Source organism: Triturus cristatus, chromosome 4_1 (genome assembly GCF_964204655.1).
Source record: "Triturus cristatus chromosome 4_1, aTriCri1.1, whole genome shotgun sequence".
Classification (NCBI taxonomy): Eukaryota; Metazoa; Chordata; class Amphibia; order Caudata; family Salamandridae; genus Triturus; species Triturus cristatus.
The window spans coordinates 1,094,069,820-1,094,096,208 of NC_140585.1; the positions used below are offsets into that span (position 1 = coordinate 1,094,069,820).

At 43.6% G+C, this 26,389-nt stretch overlaps 2 protein-coding genes across 4 annotated transcripts in view; one reads left to right on the forward strand and one right to left on the reverse strand.

The window, feature by feature from the left end:
• TPRKB (TP53RK binding protein) overlaps positions 1 to 17,315 on the reverse strand; it is an 83,205-nt gene extending 65,890 nt beyond the window's left edge. The window contains exon 1 of one of the 2 annotated variants that reach the window (XM_085654086.1): positions 17,170 to 17,315. The gene's annotated coding sequence lies outside the window, so the exon portion shown is untranslated. The remainder of the gene's footprint in view (positions 1 to 17,169) is intronic. The other variant, XM_085654087.1, reaches the window with a different exon arrangement.
• Positions 17,316 to 17,607: 292 nt separating this feature from the next.
• The window catches only part of ALG10 (ALG10 alpha-1,2-glucosyltransferase), a 67,230-nt gene continuing 58,448 nt past the window's right edge, over positions 17,608 to 26,389 (forward strand). Inside the window, exon 1 of one of the 2 annotated variants that reach the window (XM_085654089.1) lies at positions 17,608 to 17,920. In XM_085654089.1, the coding sequence (XP_085510215.1) occupies positions 17,699 to 17,920 (222 nt within the window). In that variant the 5' untranslated portion in view covers positions 17,608 to 17,698. The remainder of the gene's footprint in view (positions 17,921 to 26,389) is intronic. The other variant, XM_085654088.1, reaches the window with a different exon arrangement.

A 26,389-nucleotide genomic window follows, 5' to 3' on the forward strand; every position in this document is an offset into this window, starting at 1 on the left:
GCCCAATTTAGTGCAGGAGGAACACGTATCAGGGCAAATCAAAAAATGCCTTTTCAATTGGAAGTGCAGCTGAACTAAAGAGTGGAGACAACAGCTGTGTAATATACACACACAACACACACACACACAACACACACAACACACACAACACACACACACACACACACACACACTCTCTCTCTCTCTCTCTAATGGGACGTTATGTTTAGGTATTGAAATAAGATAAAAGCGACTATTTAAAAACAAAAAAACACTAATATTAACAAATTATAGTTTAATGAGCTAACTATAATTTGTGCTCCACCATGAAGTGCTTATGACCTCTCATATTATACCAGTCATGATATGCTAAATTACATCATTGATGACATCATAGTCATGTGTAGCATTGAGTGACTATGTGTACACGCATGGGTGCATAGAATGGAAATAGCGTAAACTCTGGATGCAAGTGCGGTTGAGAATGTTGAAAGTTAAACGGTGCAGCATAAACAAAAAACAGTAAAGTTCGTGGTGCAATGTAGTACTCCATGTTAAACAAGATAAAGGCTCTAGGCATACCAGATCTGTATTGCAGAAATATATGTCATAGTAGGTTGTGGCTTGAAGTCAAAGACTGTTGAAAAAACATCTGTGAGACAAGCCAAAGCTTCTGTTAGATGTCTGGTCATATGCCCATGTTCAAACACAGTACTCTAGACAAATTATATGTAGTGAAGGCGTGGATGTTTATTTCCAAAATACTGCAGAACATTTGAGGCACTGCACAGAGGTGTGCAATTTCTATAGCCCGCCACCCAGGACATATTGTTTGGCATCAAGGGTAACAAGTTTTCATGTTTATTTTGTCCTTGCGACAAGTAGGCCCAAACCCCTGCAACACAAATGCTTTGGCTATCAGATTACATTAACACATTATGGATCAGGAAAGGGCATTGTCTGCAGTTAAGATAATATTTGTGTCCATATCTTAATGCTGTTTGAACTTGTATTCATGTTTTTTATAGTTCATTAACACAAAGCCTTTATTATTAGGGTGAGCGCTCTAAGAAAATGTAAGTTCAGACAACTACAGACAGTGGTTCCAGTATAAAAATGTGTACAAAGTTTAATATGAGGCTTATGCTTCTAGGATTAGATTCAGTAATCTGCAAGAGCTTGAAAGCAAGATAGATAATTCTTTGCTTTCAAATTAAAATGTTCATAAAAAATGCAACTAGAAAAAGTTTTGCTTAACTACTGTGACATTTTAGGTGCCATTTCTTTGAAACATCATTTAGTAAAATGTGTTGATGCAAGCTAGCATTTCCAAAAAATATTCATAATGGAAAAACAGTGTAACCAGTTTCAACACAAAATTATAGGAAGCATGAAAATAAACAAGCACTGACAAAGCCAATAGACATGACATTGGTGTTCAGCTTTGTGGTTGTATCAATGGGTGTCTTCTTTTGACATGGTTTTTGTAAACTATATTTTTGTGGCACTTGCCAGGCCCTCGTCATTAGAGCAAACGTTGGTAAAAGCAAAAATATTTTTGGAATAAAAAAACTTAAACATTGCCACAGTAGTCCTACACAGTGATCAAAACTACTTTGGGTGCCAATATGCTCCTTGTGAAAGAGCTGAATGCCGTTACTCACAGCGGAGTCACCCAGTAGATGGAGATGGAGAGAGAGAGAGAGAGAGAGAGAGAGAGAGAGAGAAAATTGTAATGAAAAAAAAGGTCTTGGTTAATGCCAAACCTAAATAGGGGATTCATTTTTAAAGAAAGTCACAAAAGTACACTCCATGGTATGTTCTTGCATCAGTGCTCACTTTTAACTGGTGGTTTCCAGTGCTCAGCACTGGAACTTAATCATCAACACCGGCGCTTTTCATGAGCACCAGGACATATTCATTTATGGTAGCCATGAGGAGATTAAGTGATTTGCCCAGGATCACAGGATGTTGAACCGATACAGAGACTCAAACCAGGTTCCCCAGCTCCGAAGTCAGAAGCTCTATCCATTACACCACATCCTCTCCCCACTTTCATGGTTAGTAGTGAGTCATGAGCACCCAGCACTTATGCTTTTTACAAATTAACCACTGCCTTGCATTAGTGCAGATTTGCAACTTTCATGAATTCACAAGAATTTACATAAGTAGGTCAGGAAATAATACTTGTAGAAACTATCTCTGAACTGCATTTTAGCACAGGCAAATATGCATGTCTAGATTTGCTCATGTGAAAATCTGTTGAGCAGTAAGAAGTTCACTTTCCCACTAACCACTTTTTTCCCAACCCTGGTAGGAGTTTCAGTTCTTCCCTTGTCAAGAGGAAATTTCCAACGTTTCTCTGTATGAGAAAATATTAGACACACACTGATGCAAATCCATAAAACATGCTAGTAGGGTTGCTCAGACTCAGAAGGACATACCAACCATGGGTAACTGTTGCTAACCGCTACCTCCAGCAGTATGTAGATCAGCAGAAAGGTGGCAAAATAATGGAATTGCTAGTCTTCAAACCCTACTAAGGTATGAGCTCTGGCATAATCAGAAAAGCCATTATCCGAGCTTTTATATAATGCCGTTTCTGCCATAATTTGTAGTCCCACCGTGTGGCCCCAAAGATATAAGAGGATTTTGTTACAGGACAAGTAGATTTATGAAGCAAGCTGTCCCATGGACAAGTAGATATTTTATTAAATTCCAAACCCCTGACAGCCGATTGGTAATATTCTAATGATGAGCCCCTTACAGGTAGTGTAACCCACACTGGAGTAGTAAGCATGGCTCTAAGGCTGTATGCCATTGAGATCATCTCAAGAAAGTGCGTAGTGTTAGAAAACTACAGAGGATTGTCTATAGCGCCTAGCAGATGTCATGTTGGTGGTAAATTCACTAAGGTGTCTTGCCATACATACCTGTCAACCTTCTGTCTTAAAACTGTGAGTCACATGAAGTCTTAAAGAGGGTGATCACATTATGGTGAATTGTAAAAGAACTATTATTTGGAGGGTGTTCAAGGTTTAAAAAAGGGGTGACCACTTTAAAGTTTAAGGAGATTTGTTAAGTTGGGGAACACCAGTAAAAACAGGCTAACAGTCACAAAATGTAGGTGACTTGCCATACTATGTGGTCAAAAGTTATGTCCATTATCACGTGACAAGTGATAGAAAATCGGTCACAGGTGTAGCGTGATGAATAAATTCATGTTTACACACCCTATCGGGCGCTGTCACAATGACTGGATGATGTAATTTAACATGTCTGTATATAGCAGGGGGTGGCCGCAGGGCCTGGTCTGCGACCAAGCTTCCTGTACCTGGCCGATCTACAGCGGTATACAGCCTTTGTCAGTGTTAAGTGGTGGGTTAGCCCCCTATCCAACCCACTACAGGAAGCAACCCCCTGCAGCCTGAAAAACGGTGGGTGGCCGTAGGGTCCGGCTGTTTTTTGGGGTGCTGCTATTGCAGGACAAGTATCCTAAATTCTATTTCTTTTTTTAATCTGTCTTAAAGGGGTGAGGTGTCCTTTTAGGACTACGTACTTACACTGCTCCCTTATGGGCTTTCTCAATTTTTCAGGAATCCGAGAACAAATCCCCTAATGGCACCATCAGCAACATTTTGTTCAGAGTTGCTGTCAGTCAATCAGAATCATTCGTACTGCGGTACCGTACTGAAATGTCCTGATCACTGCTTTGTACCTGCACGCCAGAAAGAGACCTTTCATTCATTCGAGGGCGGGACTGCGAGGACCAGCTTCACCAGCGCCCTGAGCACCATCGGCGCAGCTGGGTCCTCTTCCCAGCCACTCCCCTGATCAGCGCGGCAACGACTCGCGGCCCCCGCTTCGCGGGAGCCGCTCGAGGATTTAAATTGCTGCCCTGCCTTCAAACTGTGGGTGTTCTGATCACTGCTTTGTACCTGCACGCCTGCACGCCAGAAAGAGACCTTTCATTCATTCGAGGGCGGGACTGCGAGGACCAGCTTCACCAGCGCCCTGAGCACCATCGGCGCAGCTGGGTCCTCTTCCCAGCCACTCCCCTGGCTCTCTCTCCTCACAAATATTGCCTTCTTCATTCGCGCTAGCGGAACGCGCGCGGAACGAAGCGCAGTGTGAAGACCGGGCTAAGAGCGGGCCGTTTGAGGCCGTTCGAGGACGGGCGAGGCAGGGCCAGGGCCCCCCATTCTCGCCAATTCTTGTACATAGCCACGGAAGAGACACTTGAAAATGACGGCTAGAGAAACAAGAAGTAGAACCACGCTGGCCGCAGGGGTGGCTAAAGGTACTTTAGACACTTATTTTACCAAAGCTGGTTCGCTTATAATTGATGAAATATCTATCTTGGAAAGGCGAATATCCCAAGAGATTGACTGGGTTAGGAGATCCTCACTAGGCCCCCTTGCACTTGCTATTACGCCTGGACACACTGGCGCTCCCATATTGCCAGATACTAGGGGGACAAATGGTACTCCTGATTCAGCTGACCTGTGCAGCCCCACTACAATTACCACTGACTGCGATATGTCTGCCATCACGGAGTTAAGTATTCTACCTCTCCCCTGTGTCAAGCCCCCCTCGCTCCCACCTAGTGTCACAATGACCCTCCCCATTACTGATGTAACTACTGAGAGAGCTACTTCTAACATTCAGTCGCCACAGCGGGAGAGGGAGGGAGCTATCTTCAAAAGAAAAACAAAGGCTGGCCCCACAGGGGGGCGTAAGGTGAATGCTCCCAAATGCAATTCTAAAAGCAAACCTACTCACCAGATCCTTAAAACTAAGTTGCCGAATCAACCTGGGAAAAATAGGCTGCCACCTACCACAACCCTGCCTGAGTCACCTCCCAGTTCAAATCTTATATCAGGGAACGAGTCCCCCACCCTCTCGGATATCCGAATCCTCCTAAGGGAAATTTTTAATCCCTTGGAGGATCGCATATCCAAGATGGAATCACTCCTACTTGAAATTCATAAGGGACTTACACATATAGCGGAGGTGAAGCAGACACCTAGTGACACGATTAACAAGGAGAGCGAGATTAAATCTATGTCCCTCCCTAAAAAAGGTTTACCTTTATCCCAGCCTATTTCAACGCAAGAACCCCCTGTACCTGCACTAGAAATTCCATCAATATGTAATCCAACATGTGCAAATATAAATCCCCAAGAAGATTTGGCTGCACCCCCAGTTGGGGCACTGGTGATGGATCCACTGCATAGGATAGTTAATTTACCACCTCAGGCCATTCCATATGTAGTGATTCTAGCTGGCATCCCTGAATTAAAACCTCCTGCTAGAGAACCTGTGGGGGCACTAAAAAACAAGGTTATTCACTGGCTGTCCATCAACAGACCCCTTCCAGAGGGCACACATAGCGAGGTCCTCATGGTGAGAAAAGCCCCTTGGGTAGGCACCACTGGGAAGTCTATCCAGGGTGACTGTGTTGTGATTAACTTCAGGGACCCCGCTACTGTCAAGCATATATGTAGTTGGCCCCGGAATGTGTACGAGTCGCCCATTCAATCCCTCCCCTTGTCATTTTTCTACCCCTTGGTGGGGTCTGAGGGAGAAGAGGAGGGTTGGGAACTCGTGCCTAGAAGGGGTCGTAGGTGGAGGCCCAACGAAATGAAAGCGCACCCTAACTCTAGATTTACTCCGGATGATTATTTTCACACATATAACAGGTTCAGCCATCTAGATATGGTAGATTGACTGGGTAGGCTAGGGCCAGGTGAGGTGTTGGGCCACAAAAGGCCCTCACTACATGATGTACAGCTAGATACCCCCATACAGAGGAATGGAGCCAAGCAGATATTAATCAATATGGAACTTTGTGCGGCGGCCCCTATTTCATCAACCATTGCATCATTGGCGATACCAGCACAGGATGAATTGACTGTCAACTCGAAGGCCCATTCTATGGTCACTGTATTCTCATCTCCCAAATCCGAAATAACTAAACTGCCCCTTCTTAATATTTTATCTTGGAATGTGGCGGGTCTGTCTAACAAACTGAACTGCCCGACTTGGAATACTTTTGTAGAGGATAAGGATATATGCCTCTTCCAAGAAACTTGGCTGAGGGAAGACCTTACTCGTACTGGCTTTGCCGTTTTCTCCAAAAATGCAAAATGGGGTGGCAAAGGCCGCCCTTCGGGGGATCTCGCAATTTGGATAGCCACAGATCTAGGTTGTAGGGCGGTTCCTTTTCCACTAAATTCGGATGATATTCTGGCTGTATTATTGGAGTGGCCAGATTCGCATTGCCTTTTGGTATTGAATGTCTACTCGAGGCCAGTTAATATCTCGCAAGAATCCTGCACCATTGATGAGCTCGATCTTGCCCTTAATGTAATCCTGGAGGGTACCCCTTATATATTAGGAGGTGACTTGAACTGCCACTTCGAGCCACTCTTGGGATCATTGGATGGTTTGGCTCAGGAGGAGGACCTCGCTTGGTCCATACCATCGTCCCATCTACCGGCCCCAAGAGTATGGTCCCCTCTGGCATTACAAATCACATCCCTCACTCTAAAACACGTGCTTAGGGCTTGCAATGGAAGGTTACCTTCGGATATCCCCCCAAGATGCACCTTCCACAGAGAGGATAAAACATCAAGACTAGATTATATTCTGGTCCCACTGGCCCTGTGGTCACAAATAAGTGACTTTCGGGTAATACCAAGAGAAGATAGCGACCATAATGCTCTGGAGCTTGAGCTTTATCACTCTGGTCCGGAGTCTAGGAAGAAGAATAGGGAGACACCCGATTGTGGGTTATTACTCTCAAACAACAGACGCAGAATAAAGTGGGAGAACTTAGCAGCCAAACAAGGGCCGATATTCAAGTTATATGCCCTACTTATTCCCATGTTAGAGAAGGCTCAAGCCCTAAACATGCAAGGTAGCACTCCGGGATTATTTAATCAGCTGGGGCAGCTACATGCAGATCTTATCACATCTACATCAGAAATTTTTACCAGCAAATCCAAAAGGGCTAACGAGTTTATTCCTGGTCCCTCTTGGTATAATTCTGCATGTAGGAATGCCAAAAGTGATCTTCTGATCGCAATCAAGACAGGACAGGGTCGGGCAGAAATTAGGGAAAGAAGATTGGTATATAAATCCCTAATTGAGAACGCAAAACTTGAATGGGAGCACCATAAATGGGAGAAACTAGTGAAATTCTTGGTATGTGGAGATTCGCGAACATTTTGGCGCTGTGCAAATACAGGCACAGAGGCGCTGGTCTCCGCGGTAGAACCTAATATTTCAGCTAAGACCTGGCAAGACCATTTCCAGTCCCTATACATGTCACCTGTGGGGACTGGAGCTGATCCTGTCCAGGTAGAAACTGCTAATTCGCGGGGACTGTCATTTACACTTAAAGAAGTCAGAACAGCTATTATGGGTCTGGCGTCAGGAAAGGCACCGGGCCTGGATGGCCTTCCGGGAGACCTATTCAAGCAGGAACCAGAAGTCTGGGCACCCTACTTTACGCTTCTGTTTAATTCTATATTGGAGGGCATGGAGCTACCCGATACTTGGCTGGGCGCAGAGATTGTCCCAATTTTTAAAAAGGGTTCGCCTCTGCTTCCAGCCAATTATAGACCAATCAGTCTCATTGATGTTCCTCAAAAATTATTTGGTAGACTCATTCTCAATCATTTACAAGACTGGATTGAGGAATCAAGAATTATGAGTACATATCAAGCTGGCTTTAGAAGAAGTGTTTCTACTATTGACCAGATTTTTCGTTTAAATTTTATTCACTGGAAGACTGTGCTAATAGAGGGCGGCACCCTATACACGGTCTTTGTTGACTAACGTGCCGCGTTTGATTTAGTGCCCAGGGACAAATTGTGGGCTGTTCTGGAGGACCTTGGCCTTCCAACTGACATTTTAGTAATTTTGAGAAGACTGCATCTGGGGAACTTTGCAAGGGTGAGGTGTGGGAGAGGAGGGATTCTCACAGACCGCTTCCCCGTTGACAGGGGGGTTAGACAGGGCTGTGTGCTGGCACCAACTCTTTTCTGCCTCTTTGTCAACGGGGTGATCAGTCATCTGAACGCCCTAGAAGATACTGATGCTCCCAGGCATGGAGGCACGAGGCTACCCGCTATTCTTTTTGCAGATGATACCCTGTTGCTTTCCAAGTCCCCCATGGGTATACAACGGATCCTTGATGGATTCGCAAATTTTTGCGCGATTCGTGGCTTGGAGATCAATGCTTCTAAAACCAAGTATATGATCTTCAACCCACCCCCGACAACACGCGCCAATCCTACCCTTGGGCCCTCTTGGCTGGAGAGGGTCCACACATTTGAATATCTGGGGGTAACATTAAACCAGTCCATGACCTGGGACTCCCATCGTACCAGGGCGAACCTGAAACTGACCCAAATGATAGGAGGATTATCAAGGATGACCCGAGGACTGACTTTTCAGCCGTTCTCCCCTCGCTTGCAAATCTATAGATCGCAGACAAAAGGGGCAGTGACCTATGGAGCCGAATTATGGGGGCATACTGCCACCCAGACCATGCAGGTCACTGAGAATAACTTTGTCAGGCAACTGACAGGCCTCCCGTCTAGCACCCCCCTCCTACCCCTTAGACTCGATCTAGGCCTTAGACCAATTACAGAAGAGTTGGGCCTTAAGCCCCTAATGTATTGGCGAAAACTATGGTCTACACCAGAACTGTCTAAATATAGATCTGAGCTTCAGGAGATCATGCGGCTTTGTAATCCCGCACGGATTCCTTGGCTGAGATATATCAAACAAATATGCGAGGCATTAGGTAGACAGAATCTATGGTTGGATCCTGAAAACACCTGCCCCAGAACCTCACGAAAGTCTCTCTCTAAAGCCTATTACGAGTACCATTTGTGCGCTCACATTGTTAACACAGAGGAGAAGTCTTTAACGGGAAAATTTTGGGGGTCAAAAGACTCATACCATCTAGAGCTTGTATATGATAACATAGGCCCCCCGCTTACTAGAAAGCTTTTCATGCAATGGCGGTATAGTACCCTCCCTCTTAAAGCGCATACTGCTCGCTGGACAAGTTCCGAGACTACATTACAATGTCCAGCCTGTGCTTACCCGAGGGAGTGTGACTTGCACATAATATTCTTCTGTCCAGCATACAGAAGAGCAAGGAACTATTGGCTTGTTCCACTACTTAAAAACTTGGGCTTTAGGCGGTACCTTCCCGCATACAGGATTTTAAAAAGAGACTTGTCGGCCCCAATTGTATTTGCAGTTGCAAAATTTTTAACAGCAATGTGGCACAGTCGTAACCAATGTATTAAGTTATTATCAACTGAATGATTGTTTTATATTCTGGTCAATTGTTTGTAACTCACTATTTTACCATTTCTAACAATTTTAATATTTCTGTAATTCTTTTATAGTCCAAGAGACCGAAATAAAGACAAAGAAAGAAAGGAAATGTCTGACTGAAGAAAAAGCTTCCAATCAGAAGGCCCTATTTTTGGAATTTTTGGGTACTGTGGGACTCTTGCAGAACCAACCATCCGTAACTTTTTCTGGAGAATTAACCCCTTCATGCCAAACCAAAACAATGCTTTAATTGCTAACTTCTCAAGAACAGCAGAAAGATTTTACACCTAATTACAAAAAGCAAGGTTTCTGTGTAGAGTTTTACATTTTGGCTAAATTATATGCAATTCCATTCAGCTGTTTTTTACGAATCAGAGAGCAAAATTTCCTATGGGGAATTAACATGGGAAATAGCACTTTTGGGGTCCTCGTTTTCTTGACCACGCTTGACGGATCAGCACTAAACTTTCCATTAAGAAGCCGAGGCGGACAGTTTCGTTCAGATTGGTCAAATGCCGAAAACGTCAATAAAGAAACAATTAATGCTCTTCCAAAGGAAACTCTGACCTCACTATAACTACACAGTGGCAAAGCACCACAGTGTATTGTGTGCGTGTGTTGCTAAAAGATGTGAGCAGACTTGGTTGGAAAAGTGCAGCATTTGAACATTCTCAATTAGTGTGTTTGCTGCACTTTTAACATAAAAGTCTATTACAGTATAAACAGTCACTAGGCTGCCTTAGTTTTTCAGAAGCTGCTTTTTGCATAGAGATTACCTCACTTGTCACATAATACAACATCTGCTACATTCACAAAAAAATCTGCTCAAATGGATCAAAATCCACTAGAAACAATGCACACAAGGCACAACAGTTTACTTAAGTTACCTAGTCACACGGCTGCCAAGGTTTCAGATTTCTGTGTGTTACATTTTCATAACTTTAGTATAATTATGAGTGACATTTCAATGACTATGAGTGACACTTTCTTGCGAGCAAAATCAAGCATGATGAGGGAAACACATAAATATGAGAAATGACATACATTTGAGCAACAGTGGTTTGAAGATCTATGTGTGCAGTGTGTTAGAGGGGGTTTGCTGGGTCTCAATGTACAGTGTATTAGAGGGGGTTTGCTGCTTGGACTATGCAGTGTGCTAAAGCCTAGTTATCTGGATCTATCAGCAGCCGGTTATGCAGGATATTCTAGGTTTAACTGTGCAGTGTGCTAGAATGGGGTTTGAAGATTTACGTGTGCAGTGTGTTACAACAGGCTCGGTGACTGTACTGTGCTGTTTTAGAGCTGATTTTGCCGGCGCCCCTCATGATATGGAAGTATTGCCTATCCCCTCCGTTACCCTCTCCTTCCCACTTCCTCCTAGATACAAGGCAGCTGGAAGGCCTGCACTAGGAGCTATGCTGCATCAACATTCCTGGGAGGCTGCATCTCTTTATAGCCAAGGAGGATGGCAGAATGCAGCAAGAAGCAGCACTGGTTGGTTGTGGCTAGATTGCGCCTGAGAATCACAATGTATCTTTTTTTCTTTCATTTGAGGAGGCTGTAAGTTAATTAAAGGCGGTTACCATTTAGTTCTGTCTACAGAACACTAGAGAAAAACCCAAAGGGGGCTGGGACTGATGACTCCTCGAACTGAGCTTGGTCCGGTCACAGCAGTGCAGAGGCACGAGCAACGGTGCGAGCAGTGGCGGCTTCAAAACTAAATTTACAAACATAACTTCTGACCGCTCGCGCCACCCAGTTAATGAATTATGTTCTGTCTTGGGCGGTAAATGTACTCAGTGTTGCAGTCAGTGTGAGCACATCTCAGCCCAGCCTGGCCGGAGCGACCGGAACCACCACCTGGTAGATTAGATGCATCATTTTAAATAAATAATTAAACACCGGAGCAGAGCAGTGCAGTTGCTCTGCACAGTGTAGTGCAGTCTTTCACTCACTGTGGGCTGACGGAGTGGCGCGCTGTCTGTGCTTTGAGCTATGGGCTCTAATAGCGACGCTCCCATTCCATTTGTCAGCAACTTCATGAGGTGCTATAAATGCATGATTATGCATTTTGGTGCAGTGATGCGCACCACCACACCAAAATGCGTTAGTCTAATGCATGATGCGTGGTTCTTGGCAGGGCTGTAGTCATCTTTCAGCCTCCGATTTCCATATGCAGGCATTGCAAGTAATGACAATTTTACCCAATTATTTTAATAATCCCTAATGAATGAACTGAGGGAAAAGCTTTTGACTGCAGTAGGAAACACAAAAAAAGATCCGACATCAGGGATCAGAGAACCTAGCTAGATGGGAAGGGAGGGGTCTACTTAGTGAGTAAGACGCACCTCAAATAGAGAAAAGAAAATACTTTTCTTGAGTCCCCTCACTCACCAAAGGTTTCCCCTAGGTGACATGCTTCATCATTGGGGCCATCCCAAGCATCTACTGCTTGGGGCGTGCTGCGACATGCGACAGTTAGGTAGGAGCACTATTTAGTGAAGACTATGTGTAGTGCAGTGAGAGGGGAGTGGTGTGGGTTTAATTAAAAATTACCTAGCTAGTGAGCGTAAATGAGTTTATTCGTGCTCCTAGTTGGTAAAGGATAAAAAGGGGGGTTAATAAAAGGGAGGAATTAGGTAATAATGTGCTAATAGTCCCTAAAATTGAAAGCCAACATGTTTCGAGGTTATCCCCTAAACCTCTTCTTCAGGACCGCATGGGGACCAGCCCCATGTGTACCACTCCGTGCAAAGACCTAAAATAAGGTGATAAAGTAAAAAGGAAAAATAAACGCGCACAATAGTGTCAGCGTCAATCAATTACATACGGTTAGATTGAACGCGTAGTATTTAGTAGTTAATCAAAATTTGCCTCATGGTCTGCCGGGGTGGAGGAGCCTAAATAACCTTGACTCGGCTTGCCTCTGTCAACTTGACCTATTGGATCCCATCGGCGGACATTGGCCTGGTCCCGACTCCCCGTGCTACCCTAGTACAGCCCAGTGAGTGATACTGCACGCTGTGGTATCGTGTTTCGGCGCGGTCAGTGGCCGGCTTTTGACATGGGCGAACTGAGGCCAGGCCCAGGGCGTCAATCTGCAGAGGGACGCAAGGAGATGTGTGCATTAAGGTTATGCCAACAGCAGCGCCCCTCTTATTTTGCTCCAGACTTGTCCGTGTCCTGTGTCCTCCTTAGTTAGGTTTGCCACTTTAAACTGGTTTTATTCCTTCATTATCATACCGTAGAGGATTTTTAACACCCCATTAGCCCCTTTCCTTGCCCTCTCTTCTCACTCTGACTCCCGCAGAAACACAACAGCAACACTCCCATCGGCAAGACACAGGTGAGCTGTGGGTGATTTAGGTGAGCTGGGGGAGGACCATAGATGTTTGTGTTCAGAGGCCATTCACTGCTCAGCCAGGGACTGACAAGTGAACACAAAAGCCCCCCCTCCGATGCCTCTTTTTATTCACTAGCAACAGCGCCAAATTTCTCTCCAATCAGGGCGTACTCCTATCAAAGGCCACCTCTGACTGTAGTTAGGTTCTGTCAGTGGCCCTGCTCTCTCTGATGCTGTTGTTAGGTGCTGTCAAAGTTTCTGCTCTCTGTGATGCTGTTAGGTATTGTCAGTGTTTCTGATATCTATGATATTGTTGTTGGTCGCTGTCAGTGGCCCTGCTCTCTATGATACTGTTGTCAGACGCTGTCAGTGGCCCTGCCCTCTATGAAACTGTTGTCAGACACTTTCAGTGGCCCCGCCCTCTATGATAATGTTGTTAGGTGCTATCAGTGGCCCTGCTCTCTATGATACTGTTGTCAGACGCTGTCAGTGGCTCTGCTCTCTATGATACTGTTTCAGATGCTGTCAGTGGCCTTGCTCTCTATGATACTGTTAGGTATTGTAAGTGTTTCTGCTCTCTATGATACTGTTTCAGATGCTGTCACTGTTTCAGATGCTGTCAGTGTTTCTGCTCTCTATGATGACTCTTTGCCAAGAAACCAAATACAGCATCATGCCAACTTCTGCTACTAAAGTAAGCGAGACCACTTCTCCCACAAAGTGACTTCAAAACTGCTGTTCAAGCCCTTGCACTGTCACATCTGGATGGTGGAAACACACTGCTCCGTGGCTCCCAGACTCCACACTGGCACCCTTGAGAGTATTCTCCACGCTGTAGCATGTCTCATCCACTACCTGAAAATATGTGATCACATCAGCCAAACCGGAATGAACTCTGCTTACTCCCTTCAGCAGTCCACACATCCAGAAAACAAGCATTTGCAATGCAATAGGTCTCGCAGTCCACACATCCAGAAAACAAGCATTTGCAATGCAATAGGTCTTGCATTTGCAAAATTTTAAGCTATTGGCATTGTCAATGACAATGCCTTTTATTTATGTTTTCAAAACCAAAACATACATAAAAGGTTTGTGATTTACAATGCCAGTAGCTCAAAGTCTCGCAAAGGCGAGACCTATTGCATTGCAAATGCTTGATCTGTATTAGAGAGCAAAGTTCCCTATGGGAATTAACATAGGAAATCACACATTTGGGATCCCCCCTTTTTCTTGGACCCAGTGTGATGGAGGAGAGCTAAACTTTCCTTAAGGAGCTAAGGTGGGTTAATTTTTTTTTAAAGTTTCATGCAGTTTCAGCAAATGGTGCCAAAGTTATTGTTGAAACAAAAAAATGCACTTCGAATGAATGAATTATAATGAAGGGTATTGGCCAGGTCATTGAAACTGTCAATTCTTGGCTTGCTGGTGCTGTGGATGCATTAACCCCCCCTTCAAGTGGCGAGAGAGAGGGAGGCAGTCTGCCACCTGGTTCTCCATCACTTGAGCTGCTGAGAAGCCTGTAAAAAACCTGAGAGAATTTGGAGCAGGGACTATTCTCTCGATAGTAAATCTACCTGTAAAATTGCCCTTAGAGCCTACCATGCCTGTATTAAACAGGTACAGATTTCCTTTTTGAGAATAAAATCAATGCTGTTCCTCACAGCTCCCACACTACTTTCCAGATTGCTTAATCTTTCCTCTTTCCCAAATTTTGCCATAGGGCAAACGTTCCCTCCTAAGAAAAATGCACTAGGTTGGCGGCATTCTTTGAAACTAAGATTGCCAACATCCTAAAGACTCTTCCTGCTCTTTATGAGAGCCTGTTGGACGGACGATATAGTTCGTAAGCTCGACCAGTTTAGGCCAATTGCCCTTGAGCAATCAAATTAGGCAATTTTAAAGTGTAATTCGGGATCCCCTCTGGATGCTTTCCCTCCTGCATTGCTGACAGACTTTTTAACTTTCTATGACTTCCGGCACCATGCCAGCCACTTGGAAACTGGCCAGAGTGATTCCTCTCCTCAAAAAAACCATCTCTTGATCCTAACATCTTCAGCAACTACATGCCTATTTATCTGTTGCCGGCCTTCGCCAAAATACTTGGAAAGCTGATTAATGATCAGCTATCTAAATATCTGGAGCAGGGCAAGTTGCTGCACCCGAGTCAATCTGGTTTCCATCCCTGTCATAGTACGGAGACTGCTGTATTGGATATCTCTGACCATATTAAATGGTTGTTAGATCAGGGAAAAAACATGTCACACATACTTCTTGATTTAACTGCTGTGTTTGATACTGTCCCCCACACCATTCTTTTACATCATCTTGTTAAACTGGGTTTGGTTGGTACAGCATGAGACTGGCTTAAGTCCTTTTTTGAATGCAGAAGTCAGTCGGTCTGGATAGAACCTTTCGTCTCTGGAGGTATAGTAGTGAATCAAGGTGTCTCCCAAGACACCTCACTGAGTGTCACCCATTTTTATGTTTTCATGTCACCTTTGGCCTCAGTGGTGGAGTCATTTGATTGTAAATTTATCTCATATGCTGATGACACCCAACTGCTTTTTGCTTTTGAGGAACCCTTGGCCTCGATTGAATCTACTTCCAAGGATTGCATGCATGCGGTCTTTGAGCAGATGCAGAGCAGTCAGCTTAAATGTAACACTGATAAAAAGGAGATTCTTCTGTTTGGGTCCCACACATCGAACTGGTGAGAAGACATCTGGCCCCCTGCCTTACCGCCTCCATCCCTCCTCCTGCTTTGGTGGTTAATAATCTGGGCATCAAGCTGAACAATCATCTGTCCATGCAATCTCAGATCTCCAATGTAGTGGATCAATGCTTTGCGATGCTCTGTCTTCTTCGAAAATGTATTTTCCTCCTGCCATTACATTGCCGGAGAACTGTAATCCATGCTTTGATTACATAGCGCCAAGATTACGTGACTGCCCTCTCTCTCGGAGTATCAGAAGCCTTATGAGGTCTCCTTCAGGTAGTTCAAAATGCTGCTGCTAGGCTAATTTTGCACTTGCCCAACTGTATTTCAATCTCTCCTGTTCTCAATTCCTTACACTGGTTGACCGGTCAGGAGGCGGATTCCCTGTCTTGGTTCATAGGGCAGTGTTTCAAGCCAGTCCAGCCTCCCTTCCAAGAAGGTTTGTGTCCTATCGCCCCTCTAGAGTGCTAAATTCTGCATCTGTCGTGCTGATGGTCATCCCCCGCATTAAGCATGAGGAAGGATGGCAGAGCATTTTCATTTCCTTTCCGCAAAAGCATGGAACAAGCTCCCATGCAAACTTTGGAGGAGTCCTTTTGAGGCTGCCTTTAGAAGACATATGGGAACGCGTTCTCCTCCTCCAGGGAATAGTGTTTCTGTGATTGGGTTGCGTATCTTTTTGCTTTTAGCACCAGGACACACTCTTAGTAGCCAACCATGTGCTTTATTAATCCGCTCATTAAGTCTGTCAGCCTACTCGATTCCACAAGATATTCAAATATTGCTTTTCAGATTTCAGCTTCACATGTATCAATGTATGTTATAAACTCAAAAGAGCTACATTATAATGGCACCGACTGTGGCACTTAAAATGGTGCATAATTTGCATTAAACTGTGTAAAATCGGTGTCATTTGCTCCTTTCTTTATTACATAGTTTAGTCAGCCCTGTCACAAAACATGGTCCTCGATTACAGCATAATTCCAGTAGCTCCTAGGAACTAAAGTACAGAATCTGCAAGACTGAAGGCCAAAAATGCCTAAAGTCAACAGCATTCTGACCAGAAACTAGATGACAGCTCTAATTTGAATTTGGTGCTATCTACTGGCCTCAATAGTGTATTGCATGCAAGACACTTGGTAAAAAATTACAATGGGTGAAGGGTACAACAATTCAAAACATGGTGCACTTCCCAATATGTTACCAGGGGTCTTCAAACTGAGGGGCAGGCCCCCCTAGGGGGGGACCTAAAGTGATCAAAGGGGGTGGTGCCAAGCTCTAGTCAAAAAAGGCATTATGCCCACAACAGTGCCAACATGGGCCATCACCAACATTATTTGTCATTTATATCCTGGCTGGAAGAAGGTGTCAAAAGGGAAGGACTCCAACCTTTCTTCAAAACTCTCACCCCCGTTCCTAATAATCAAACTGTTGATACTTTTACAAGTTAGTAAGACCTGACTGACCAGAATAGTATGTTTGGCAATCATGTATTTGATTCCATATGTAAAACGATAACAGAACATACATGCAGTGTTTAAATAAGTCTAGACATATTTCAACAATGCAAGTTTAATAGAATAATTGAGAAAAATAATGAAGGGGGTGTTTATTTTTGCAAGGGGGCGGGACATTAAACAGTTTAAAGACCACTTCGTTACACAGATTGGTCTGTAGAAAAGGTAGATCAGTACCCGTGCAAATGACAATATATGACCTATAACGAACGATCAGGAACTGAGGTGGCCCCGTTAGACCCTGCACTGACCTGCGCTTCGGACTCCAACTGCTGTGCTGAGGACCAGGGCTGAAAAGATCCCTCCACGAAATTTCCAATCAGGAAAAGGGAAAAAGGACTGCGAGTGAAAATGATAGACACAGTAGAAAGACCGTAGGCTATACAGCCCTGCCTGGACTATGCTGATCGTAACGTGTACAGTGGCTAAAGAAGCCTTGTGTTATGTCCGACAGCATCCAGAGCAGTTGTCCAGCAAATTACAATATTCTGTTCGAAAATACAATACTAAGACTAATATAGATAAAGATAATTATTATGCCTACGTTTTGTTATGAAACTGGTTTTATCATGACTTTGGAGGGTTGTGGCTCGAAGGCTTACATTTGTGTAATTCGTCTTCTACATTCCCATCTCTATTACCACTTTTGCTGTAAGTACTCATGGTTGGTATTACTTATGTCTTTTCCAAGATGGCGCCGACCCTTTTGGTCGAGTTGATGGCAGGCTTCTTGCATTTTCACAGTACCGCTGCAGCAAGCTCTGCCCAGCCCAGGTACAGATGGGCCGGACTCAAGTTCGGGTCCTGGCCTCACTGCCAGTGCACCAAGGCTCCAGGATGCGGATGATGCAGGACTGGCTCTTCTCGGCGGTGCTGAGCGGGGGCTTTTTCCTCTCCTGCCTCATCTACTCCAGGGTGACGCGGGAGCAGCGCACACCGTATATGGACGAGATCTTCCACGTCCAGCAGGCGCAGCTCTACTGCGCGGGTCGCTTCCGAGAGGTAACTTGGGTGCATCAGAGCTGTTAATGCTGCACAAAGAAAAACATTTTGGGAGGTTACACTGCCCTAAATGGGATACAATTAACAGAGATTGTACCAGTGAGTGAAAGATTGCTGCAGTGATATTAAGACGACAGGAAGCGTCATCTACCACAGTGCCAAGAAGCATAGTGTGCAGGATCTACATTGGGAATACAGCTGTAGCTACTACTTAAAGAGAAATTACTCTATCCACTAGTATCTGTAGAAGACTTATGTACTTACTACCATTCTTATGTGATTTTAGAACTTATCTGTTTTTATCTTTTATCTAGTGTATGTTGTATATATGTAACTCTAACCCCTAGAATATGAAGTAGACGTTTATACTTACTACCATGTTAATGTGAATTTAGAGTTTTTCTGTTTGTATCTTTTATGTAACTTATGTACTCTGAAGTCTTTATGTAATGTAACTGGTCCTTTTGTAAAGTGCGTCTGACACCTTCGGGTAAAGTACTCGCTATATAAAATTGCATTAAATAAATAAATTACCATAGGGCATGCTTTGAGAGCGAAGGCTGATGTAGGCGCATTGGGATTATAAGTTATATGTTGTGACTAAACAACACAAGACTTGTGTTATGCGAGGTAGGTTTATTCTTGACAGACCACACACGGCCCTTCAAGCAGCTCATCCAAAGTAGATTAACCATCTCCCTAGAACACTCTTCCAGAACTACCGTGGCAGCATTCCAACAAATGATTCCATTGCAAATGGAACTCGAGTAAACAACCCACAACGCATCTTCCCCCTTAACAGACCTAAACAGAAGTAACTAATATTCATGAACTAAAAAGCCTAAACAAAATAATTTTTTAAAAAAGCAACAATTCATATTCAAAGTAATAAAATCAAGTAATTAATACAAGACATATTCATGTAAATATGTGGGAAGAACGGTATTCCTTATGTTGCATACCCTTCCAGCGACAGATGAAGGACTCACCTTGCATCACACCTCCTCACAACACTCTTCTACTAGCTTCAGTCTTATCAACAACTGATGCAGGGGATAAATCGTAAGATGAATGTCTGCCTCTCAGCAAAACAAAAGGCAAAACCTCTGTAGAAGAATGCAGAGTATTAAGATAGCTTCTCAGCCTATCTTAGACAGCCCTTCAAATCTACCCCAGCAGCCAATGCTATCTGGACAGTCTCCTTCAACATGCAGCTAACCCTTTGTACCATCCCGTTGCCCTGAGGACTATACAGGGCCACAGTGGGATGTTTGATACAATGGTCATTGATAAATTCTTGCATGGCATTTGACTTAAACTGCACTTCATTGTCAGTAACAATAACCTGGGGATACCCCTCCCAAACAACGATGACCACAATCCCACTACCTCTGTATTAGGTTTCTTCATAAATTTAAACTCAACCCACTTGGACTAGTAATCCACAGATACTAAAGCATATATCCTACAGATTAGTAGATCTAACATGAGACCAATAAAATCCACACCCAACTTCTCCCATGGGCCTTTGGGACATACAGCTGGGCACAGTGGAGCCGGATAAACCCACAGGGATTTGTTGACCTGACTACAACTTGTGTATTGGCTGACACACGCATCCACTTCATTGTCCATCCCCGGCCACCAATAGAAATCATGCACCCTTTTTTTTGTACCGGTTCTGCCAACATGACCTTGATGCTCAAGATCCACCAAGCGCTTCCTTAAGTAACTTGGGGGAACGAGTCTTCTCCCGTGAAGCACACAATTCACCTTCATTAGACAGCTAGTCTTTAATCTTGTAAAAAAAAATCTAATTTCTTCGCTCATATTCCTTTCCTGAGGCCAACCATTAGTGATGAACTGTCTTAACTTGACTTGACAACTGTCTTTCTCCGCACACTCCTTCCATTTCAAAAATGAAATAGTTTTACTGGCAATTATCTTGACATCTACTTTTCCAAGAACGCACTCAACCTCATCAACTAGAACCTTTTCCCCCACATTCTGAATTGGACACCTGAGCAGAAAATCTGCTCTGGCGTTCTTTGCACCTGGAATGTGTCTTACACCAAAATTGAATTCATACATTTTTGCAAGTAGTCTCAATAATCGTGGACTGACCCTGCTCAAATTCGTCTCCAAATGCAAAAATACCAATTTGTGATCAGTAATGAGATAACCTATGCCCCCTCAGATATGTTGAAACATGTCTGGTGGCCCACACACAGGCTAGTGCCTCACGTTCTATTGTACTATAATTACGATCTGCCATGGACAGGTGTCAGGAGGCAAAAGCTACTGTGCATTCTTTACCATCCATCATTTGCGACAGTACTGCCCCCAGACCAATACCACTAGCATCTACCGTCACAATTGACTTAGCATCATCTTTTAATGGGGATAAGGCAGGAGCATCAACAATCAATAGTTTCAGAACCTTAAACTCTTCATGTTCCTCAGACCCCCCCAATCATATTCAACCCCCTTGTGGAAAATTATCCTAAGGGGTTGTAATGCAAAGTTCTGTATGAATCTGGAATAATTTTTACTCAGACCTAAGAAGGATTTTAACTGATCCTTTTGTGTAGGTTCTGGGCTCTGTTTAATTCCCTCAACCAAATCTGATTTGGGCCTAATACATGCCTTGGACAAAATGTACCCCAAATACTCCACCTCTGAAGCCAAGAAGCAACTTTTGTCCCTCTTTACAGCTAAACCATGTCTTTCCAGTGTGCCCAAAACATTGTCTAAAACTTTCAAATCCTCGTTCTCATTGGTTGTGAATATCCGGATATCGTCCTGGAAAGGCAAAACTTGTTCGTTTTCCCCAAAATGTTTAAACGTTAGTTTCTGAAAAACCGATGCGGCTATGTTAGGCGGAAAGGCAGCCTCAGGCACCAAAACACCCCAAAAGGTATATTAAAGGTCTTTAAAGATTGGAATTGGAACATAAATCTATATGGTGATACACTGCTTTGAGGTCAATGGTGCAAAACACCTTGGCGTCACCCAACTGTGCTAGCATTTCTTGAATTTTAGGGAGTGGAAAACAGTACACTATGATGTTCTTGTTGAGAGATCTGAGGTCCACACAAAGCCTAATCTCCCCATTTTTCTTCTTGGCTACCACAATGAGGGAAACACACTATAAGGAATCTATGGCTCAATGACCTTATCAGAACACAGTTTGTCAAGATGATCCTTCAACTGGCCTCTAACACTCAAAGGAACAATGCTTACTTTATGCACAATTGGTACAGCTTCTTTTTTTTTAAGATAATCTGATGCTTAAGCCAACCTAAGATGATCCTCGAACAGCGATTTGTGATCCTCAAGCAACTTAGTCAATGTTTGTGATTGACATATGTGATCTGTAAGTAATGTTGTCTTGTGGGATTGCTCCACTGGATCTACTAAGGAATGGGTCGTTCAGTGCCTGGTCTGAGCATCATGCTAAGCACTCCCTGATCTCTCCACCCCAGGATATTGTAATTTTTTTTCTACAACTATACAGACTTTTGTAGAGGTGGACATCCCTTTAAATGAGTATCCACAAAAAAGCCTTCAAATCAATGCTATGGCCACCAAAAGTAATAGTGTGCATCTTAGATGGCGACAACTGGATGGAAGACCACTCAGAATAGTATAATTTGTCAGTAATAATAGTGATAGGTGACCCCGAATCCAAAGTGACCTTTTAATTTACATTTATCTATACAGACATCACATATGGGATCACCACTTTTAACATTATCTTGAGTGGTCGCCACCATCTTAATAGATAAGACTACTTTGGTGTCTAATTCTTCTGCCTATTCAAGGTAAGAATGAGATTCCTCTTCCCATACAAACGCCACCTTTTGCGCACTTCTGCATACTTTCGTAAAATGGCCTAATTTCGTACATTTCAAACATAGTTTATTATCTGCCAGACAGTTTTTACCATTGGATAGGTGGCTGCTAGATCCACACCTGAAGCAAGTGTTGGAACTTCCGCCAGGTCTCCCATCCTTCTTTATCTTTATCATGGGAATTAGGAGATTTGGCTTTGAGTGCAATCGCATGTACCTGTTCGCAGAAATCTGTTGCTTGACTTTGATCGACTCCTTTTGAAGCCTGATTCGAACTTTCTATTCCTGGTGATTTGGATTTTGGCAGCATAGCAATTTCTGCTGAATGCGCTTGTCAAAACAATTAACCACAGTTTGGTCCCTGAAATAATTATCTAGATTCCCATCAAATTTGCACGGCTAATACTCAACTCAGCAAAAAAATATCAATGGATGTAATTGCGATTGTGTCCTAGTAAAAAAAAAAAAAACCTGTGTCTTTCCACTGTGATGCTGGTCTCACCCTTGAAATGCATCCCTTTCTATGCCCAGAGGCTGAAGAGCTGAGGGTAAATGGTCAAATATGCGTTTCACTTCTGCACCTAAACAGTTGTAAAGCAGATAACAATTAAGGAGCTGATAAAAATGTTAAACCACTTTTGTAACTCATGTATATATTGAAATAAATTATAATAAAAAATATCAAAAGAATAAGTAAGAGACATTATCAAATCCATATTCACATATGGCCTTTATTATGTAATTACTTGAAAACCAAGTGGTTGCCAAGGGGTATCGTTTTACTTTGCCCCAGCAATTACTGTCTCTCGCCGCCCCCTTTCGAGCAAAATGGTTGGAGAGCACAGAGAGTATTACAACATTGAAAGCAACCCGTCCCAAGCACCAAGTCCATAAGCAGAGTGCCACACTTGCCTGTACACCGGCAGTTCAACAGTAAAACATAAGGTCGTACTAGTGCTGTCCTGCAACACGGTGTCCGAGCCGCTGGTCACCAAAACGTGTTGTGAATAATCAACACGAGACAGGTGTTATGCGAAGATGGTTTGTAGGTTTATTGTTGCCGGACAGCACACAGCCCTTCAAGCAACTCGTCTCTCTAGAAAGCTCTACCAGAAATACCATGGTGACATTCCACCATAAGATTGCATTACAAATGGAACTCAAGTAAACAACCCACAACACTACAATAGGTGCGTTAGATCAAAAAGTGCAGGAACGGTTTTGTAAACACAGGATGCAAAAAGTACATTTGTAGCGCCAACCATTTGGGAGCAAAAGATGTAGGAGATGCTCTGAGAATAGCAATGCGGCAGATGGTACATTCAGATCATTACATGCATTTGGAGGACAAAAGCTGCAGCAAATGCAGTGGAACCACACTAACTTTAGGAAGTGAATAAGGTGCTATGTAAGCACTGACTGACGGTGCAAGAAGTGCATTAGGAGCACCAGAGTAGCAGTGGGTGCATGTTGAGTAAGTGAATTTGGTGCTAAAGCTCTATGGGGTGCACTGAGAGCAGCAATGAAGCAGGTGGTGCATTGGGAGTGTGGGGCATGCATGAGCTGTATTGGGTGGACTAAACCTGCAAAAAGTGCATTGGAAGCCCACTGACTGTAGGGAGTGCTTTGTTAACAATGATGGTGGAGGAGTTGGATTCAAAGCTACAGAACGTGCACTGGAAGTACATGGTCCAGAAAATGTATTGGAGGGACAAACTCTGGGGGTTGAGGTGGGGATATTCACTGCAAGCTGAACTTTCAGGAGCTGTGTTTAAGGAGCAGACAGTCAGCATTATGGAGATCCTCCAGCATATCGTGATTTAACATTTCACAAATGTTCTGTAGTAGGTGTTACGTCACGAGATGGCAGCATAATTAAATTTACTTGCCTTGAAATTGAAAATGACCTGCATTTTCTCCCCAAAGTGTTTGTTTTATTATCGCAGTGCTTCTATATTATCCAAAACAACTCCTTGCCATTGGCTCTGACAAGTTACATGTTACTACATGCCTCTGTATGACTTCGGTGAAGGCTTGGGGCAGAAAAAAAAGCGGTCTTTTTAAGGTCTCGCCTGAGCCAGCGCATGCGCTGCTCTGGCGAGACATTTAGTAAGCGGCTTTTCGAAGTGCTACCAAAGCGGCCACCAGCTTGCGGTCACGCGCACAAGCGCGCGCGCCACCCTCCGCCTCTCCAATAACTGCTGCACGCGCATCATCGCGATGACTTTCGCTTTCACCGCGATGACTTTCACTTACACGGCCGCATGGCCAATGCTTGTTAAGTACAGAATTCATACTTTGTCAGCGAGACATCCAATACAATTGCTTTCGGTTCTTCAAATAGGCGCTAGTACAAATTAAACAAAAGAACAAAACAAAACAATATAACTGTAACAAGAACCCATGCCCACATTCCGATAGGCAGGTCCTGCACCCCCCACTGCACTTTAGTGTACCCATCTTCCCGTTGTTGTTATCCATCTAATTCCTGCATAATCTTTCAGCCATTCGTTTGTCGTTCCACTCACCCTACACCCTTGCAGCCTGTAGCCAGCATGTTTGCACAACGATCTCTTAAGTGAGACCAGCCCTCTGGTTACACTTTCCAGCCGCTCTCCATATCTGCCTATGAATATTAAAGGGTGGTGTAGTTTGTTGGGTGTTGAGTTTCAGATTTTGTTTGTCATTTTCACCTACCTCACAGAGAAATGTATAATTTGGAGTGCCCTTACACAAGACGTGCGTCTGATTTCCGGGGGCATGCTTATTACCCCCCGCTCTTGCTGTCATTGTTTTATTGTCTGTAACAATCAACACCCTCAAACTATGCTACCGTCCCATTTTGTACCTTCTGAGATTACTGTTGAACACAAATCCTGTCACATAAGGATTGTTTGGCTTATTTCACGATATGGCTGAATGTTGATGTTCACGATATGGCTGAATGTTGATGCTCTCTCTCTCTTTGGATTTTAGGTGTGCAACAATATACAGTTATGTTTTTTTCACATGGGTTTGTTGCATTGCTTCCTACAAAGGTCGCCCCTATCTGCACTTTCATGGCATATATTAGTTTTGCTCGTCTTAATATTCCCATATCTGAGACTAGTGTAGGTCGCTCAAGTTGGGAGGCCATTTGAAAGACAGTGGTTTGGAATCTCCTTCCATATCCAGGTTTTGGTCCCTTCCATTCAAGGGTTGCTGCTTCATTCCTTTGAATGTGATGATAGCAAGAAGTGGTGTAGGGAACCCGTACTATTCAAGAAATTGTTGCCTGGGTTGAACATAAATATTGAGCAGGAGATGACTGTTGTGGCTGCCCACAAAACACCACGCAAAAGGACAAAACAAATCACTCTGATCCATTTTTGTTTGCAGCTGGATAGATCTAAGCCGTTCCCAGGCTGTTTATTTTATGTATACCAGTCACTTTTTTTCTGCCTTGTCAGCATTCCTTAGTCTACTGTATCTTAATTCGCTGAGAGGCCCAAGAGTAATTTGGCTGATTTCTACCACTACCTGTTTTAAATTTTGAACTTGTAGACATTGTAGCTTTTTTTTTTCTATGCATCTTGTTTGCAGTGGTGTTTGCTACCTCGTGCGCCAAGTTTGCAATATCTTTCATTACCAAACCGGAAACAAGCATTGGCATAGCCAATAGGTCTCGCTTTTGGGACCTTATAAGTGTTTAGCCATGCAACAGTTGATGTTTCAGCACCAAGGATATTGTGCTACATAACTAAATACTTTTAAGGTCCCAAAAGCAAGACCTATAGGCTATGCCAATGCTTGTTTTATCTTTTAGCTCCATCATTTGGCCACTGCCTGCCCAGGGAGTCGAAGGATGGGTAGAGATAAACATCAGAGGCATGGTCTCAGTGAAACAGACATGGCTGCACTCCTCCATACTAAGGAAATTGCATTGAGGAGAGAGTGTGGGTGCATACCGTGACTCTTCAATTATATTTTCTCTTGCCATCTGTGTGGCATGTCTTGATGACCCACTGGAGCATACAGCACTGATAAACTTAAGGTTTGGTGCGTAAAGCTTCTGACAAGCACTCGCATATCTTTTCATAAAAGCATAATTCCTAATCAGATGTTCACATCCAAAATTTTATTCACATTTTCAAATAAAGAAGTGTGTATTTTGGTTTAGTGGAGTGTGGCTCATTTTCCGTTATCAGCAAAAATAAAAGTAATAGTTGGAAGGGGTGGTAAACTTGGTTCAGGTGAGCTTTTACTTGTGAGGCAAAGGTAATTTTAAATAAACTTTATGGCGGAGTTGAAAGCAAAATTCAAACAAACCAATGCCTACCCAATGACTGGTTTAAAAACTGTCGAAGTACCCATTAAGGCTGCACTTGTTAGGTACACTGCAAGCACTAGCTAAAAGTTGTAGATAATGGAAATTATAAAATGATGGTTGTGCTTTTATCTGTAGGGATGTATGACGTAACAACGCGAGTCATTACAACGCGTGCAGTTACATCGCGGTCGTTACAACGATCGCGATGTAACCACGCGATGCCATTACAACGCAAGTCTTTACATCGACTTGCGCTAGATGGCGTGCTAACATTAGAAAAGCGTAATTTATTATTCCAACTCCAGT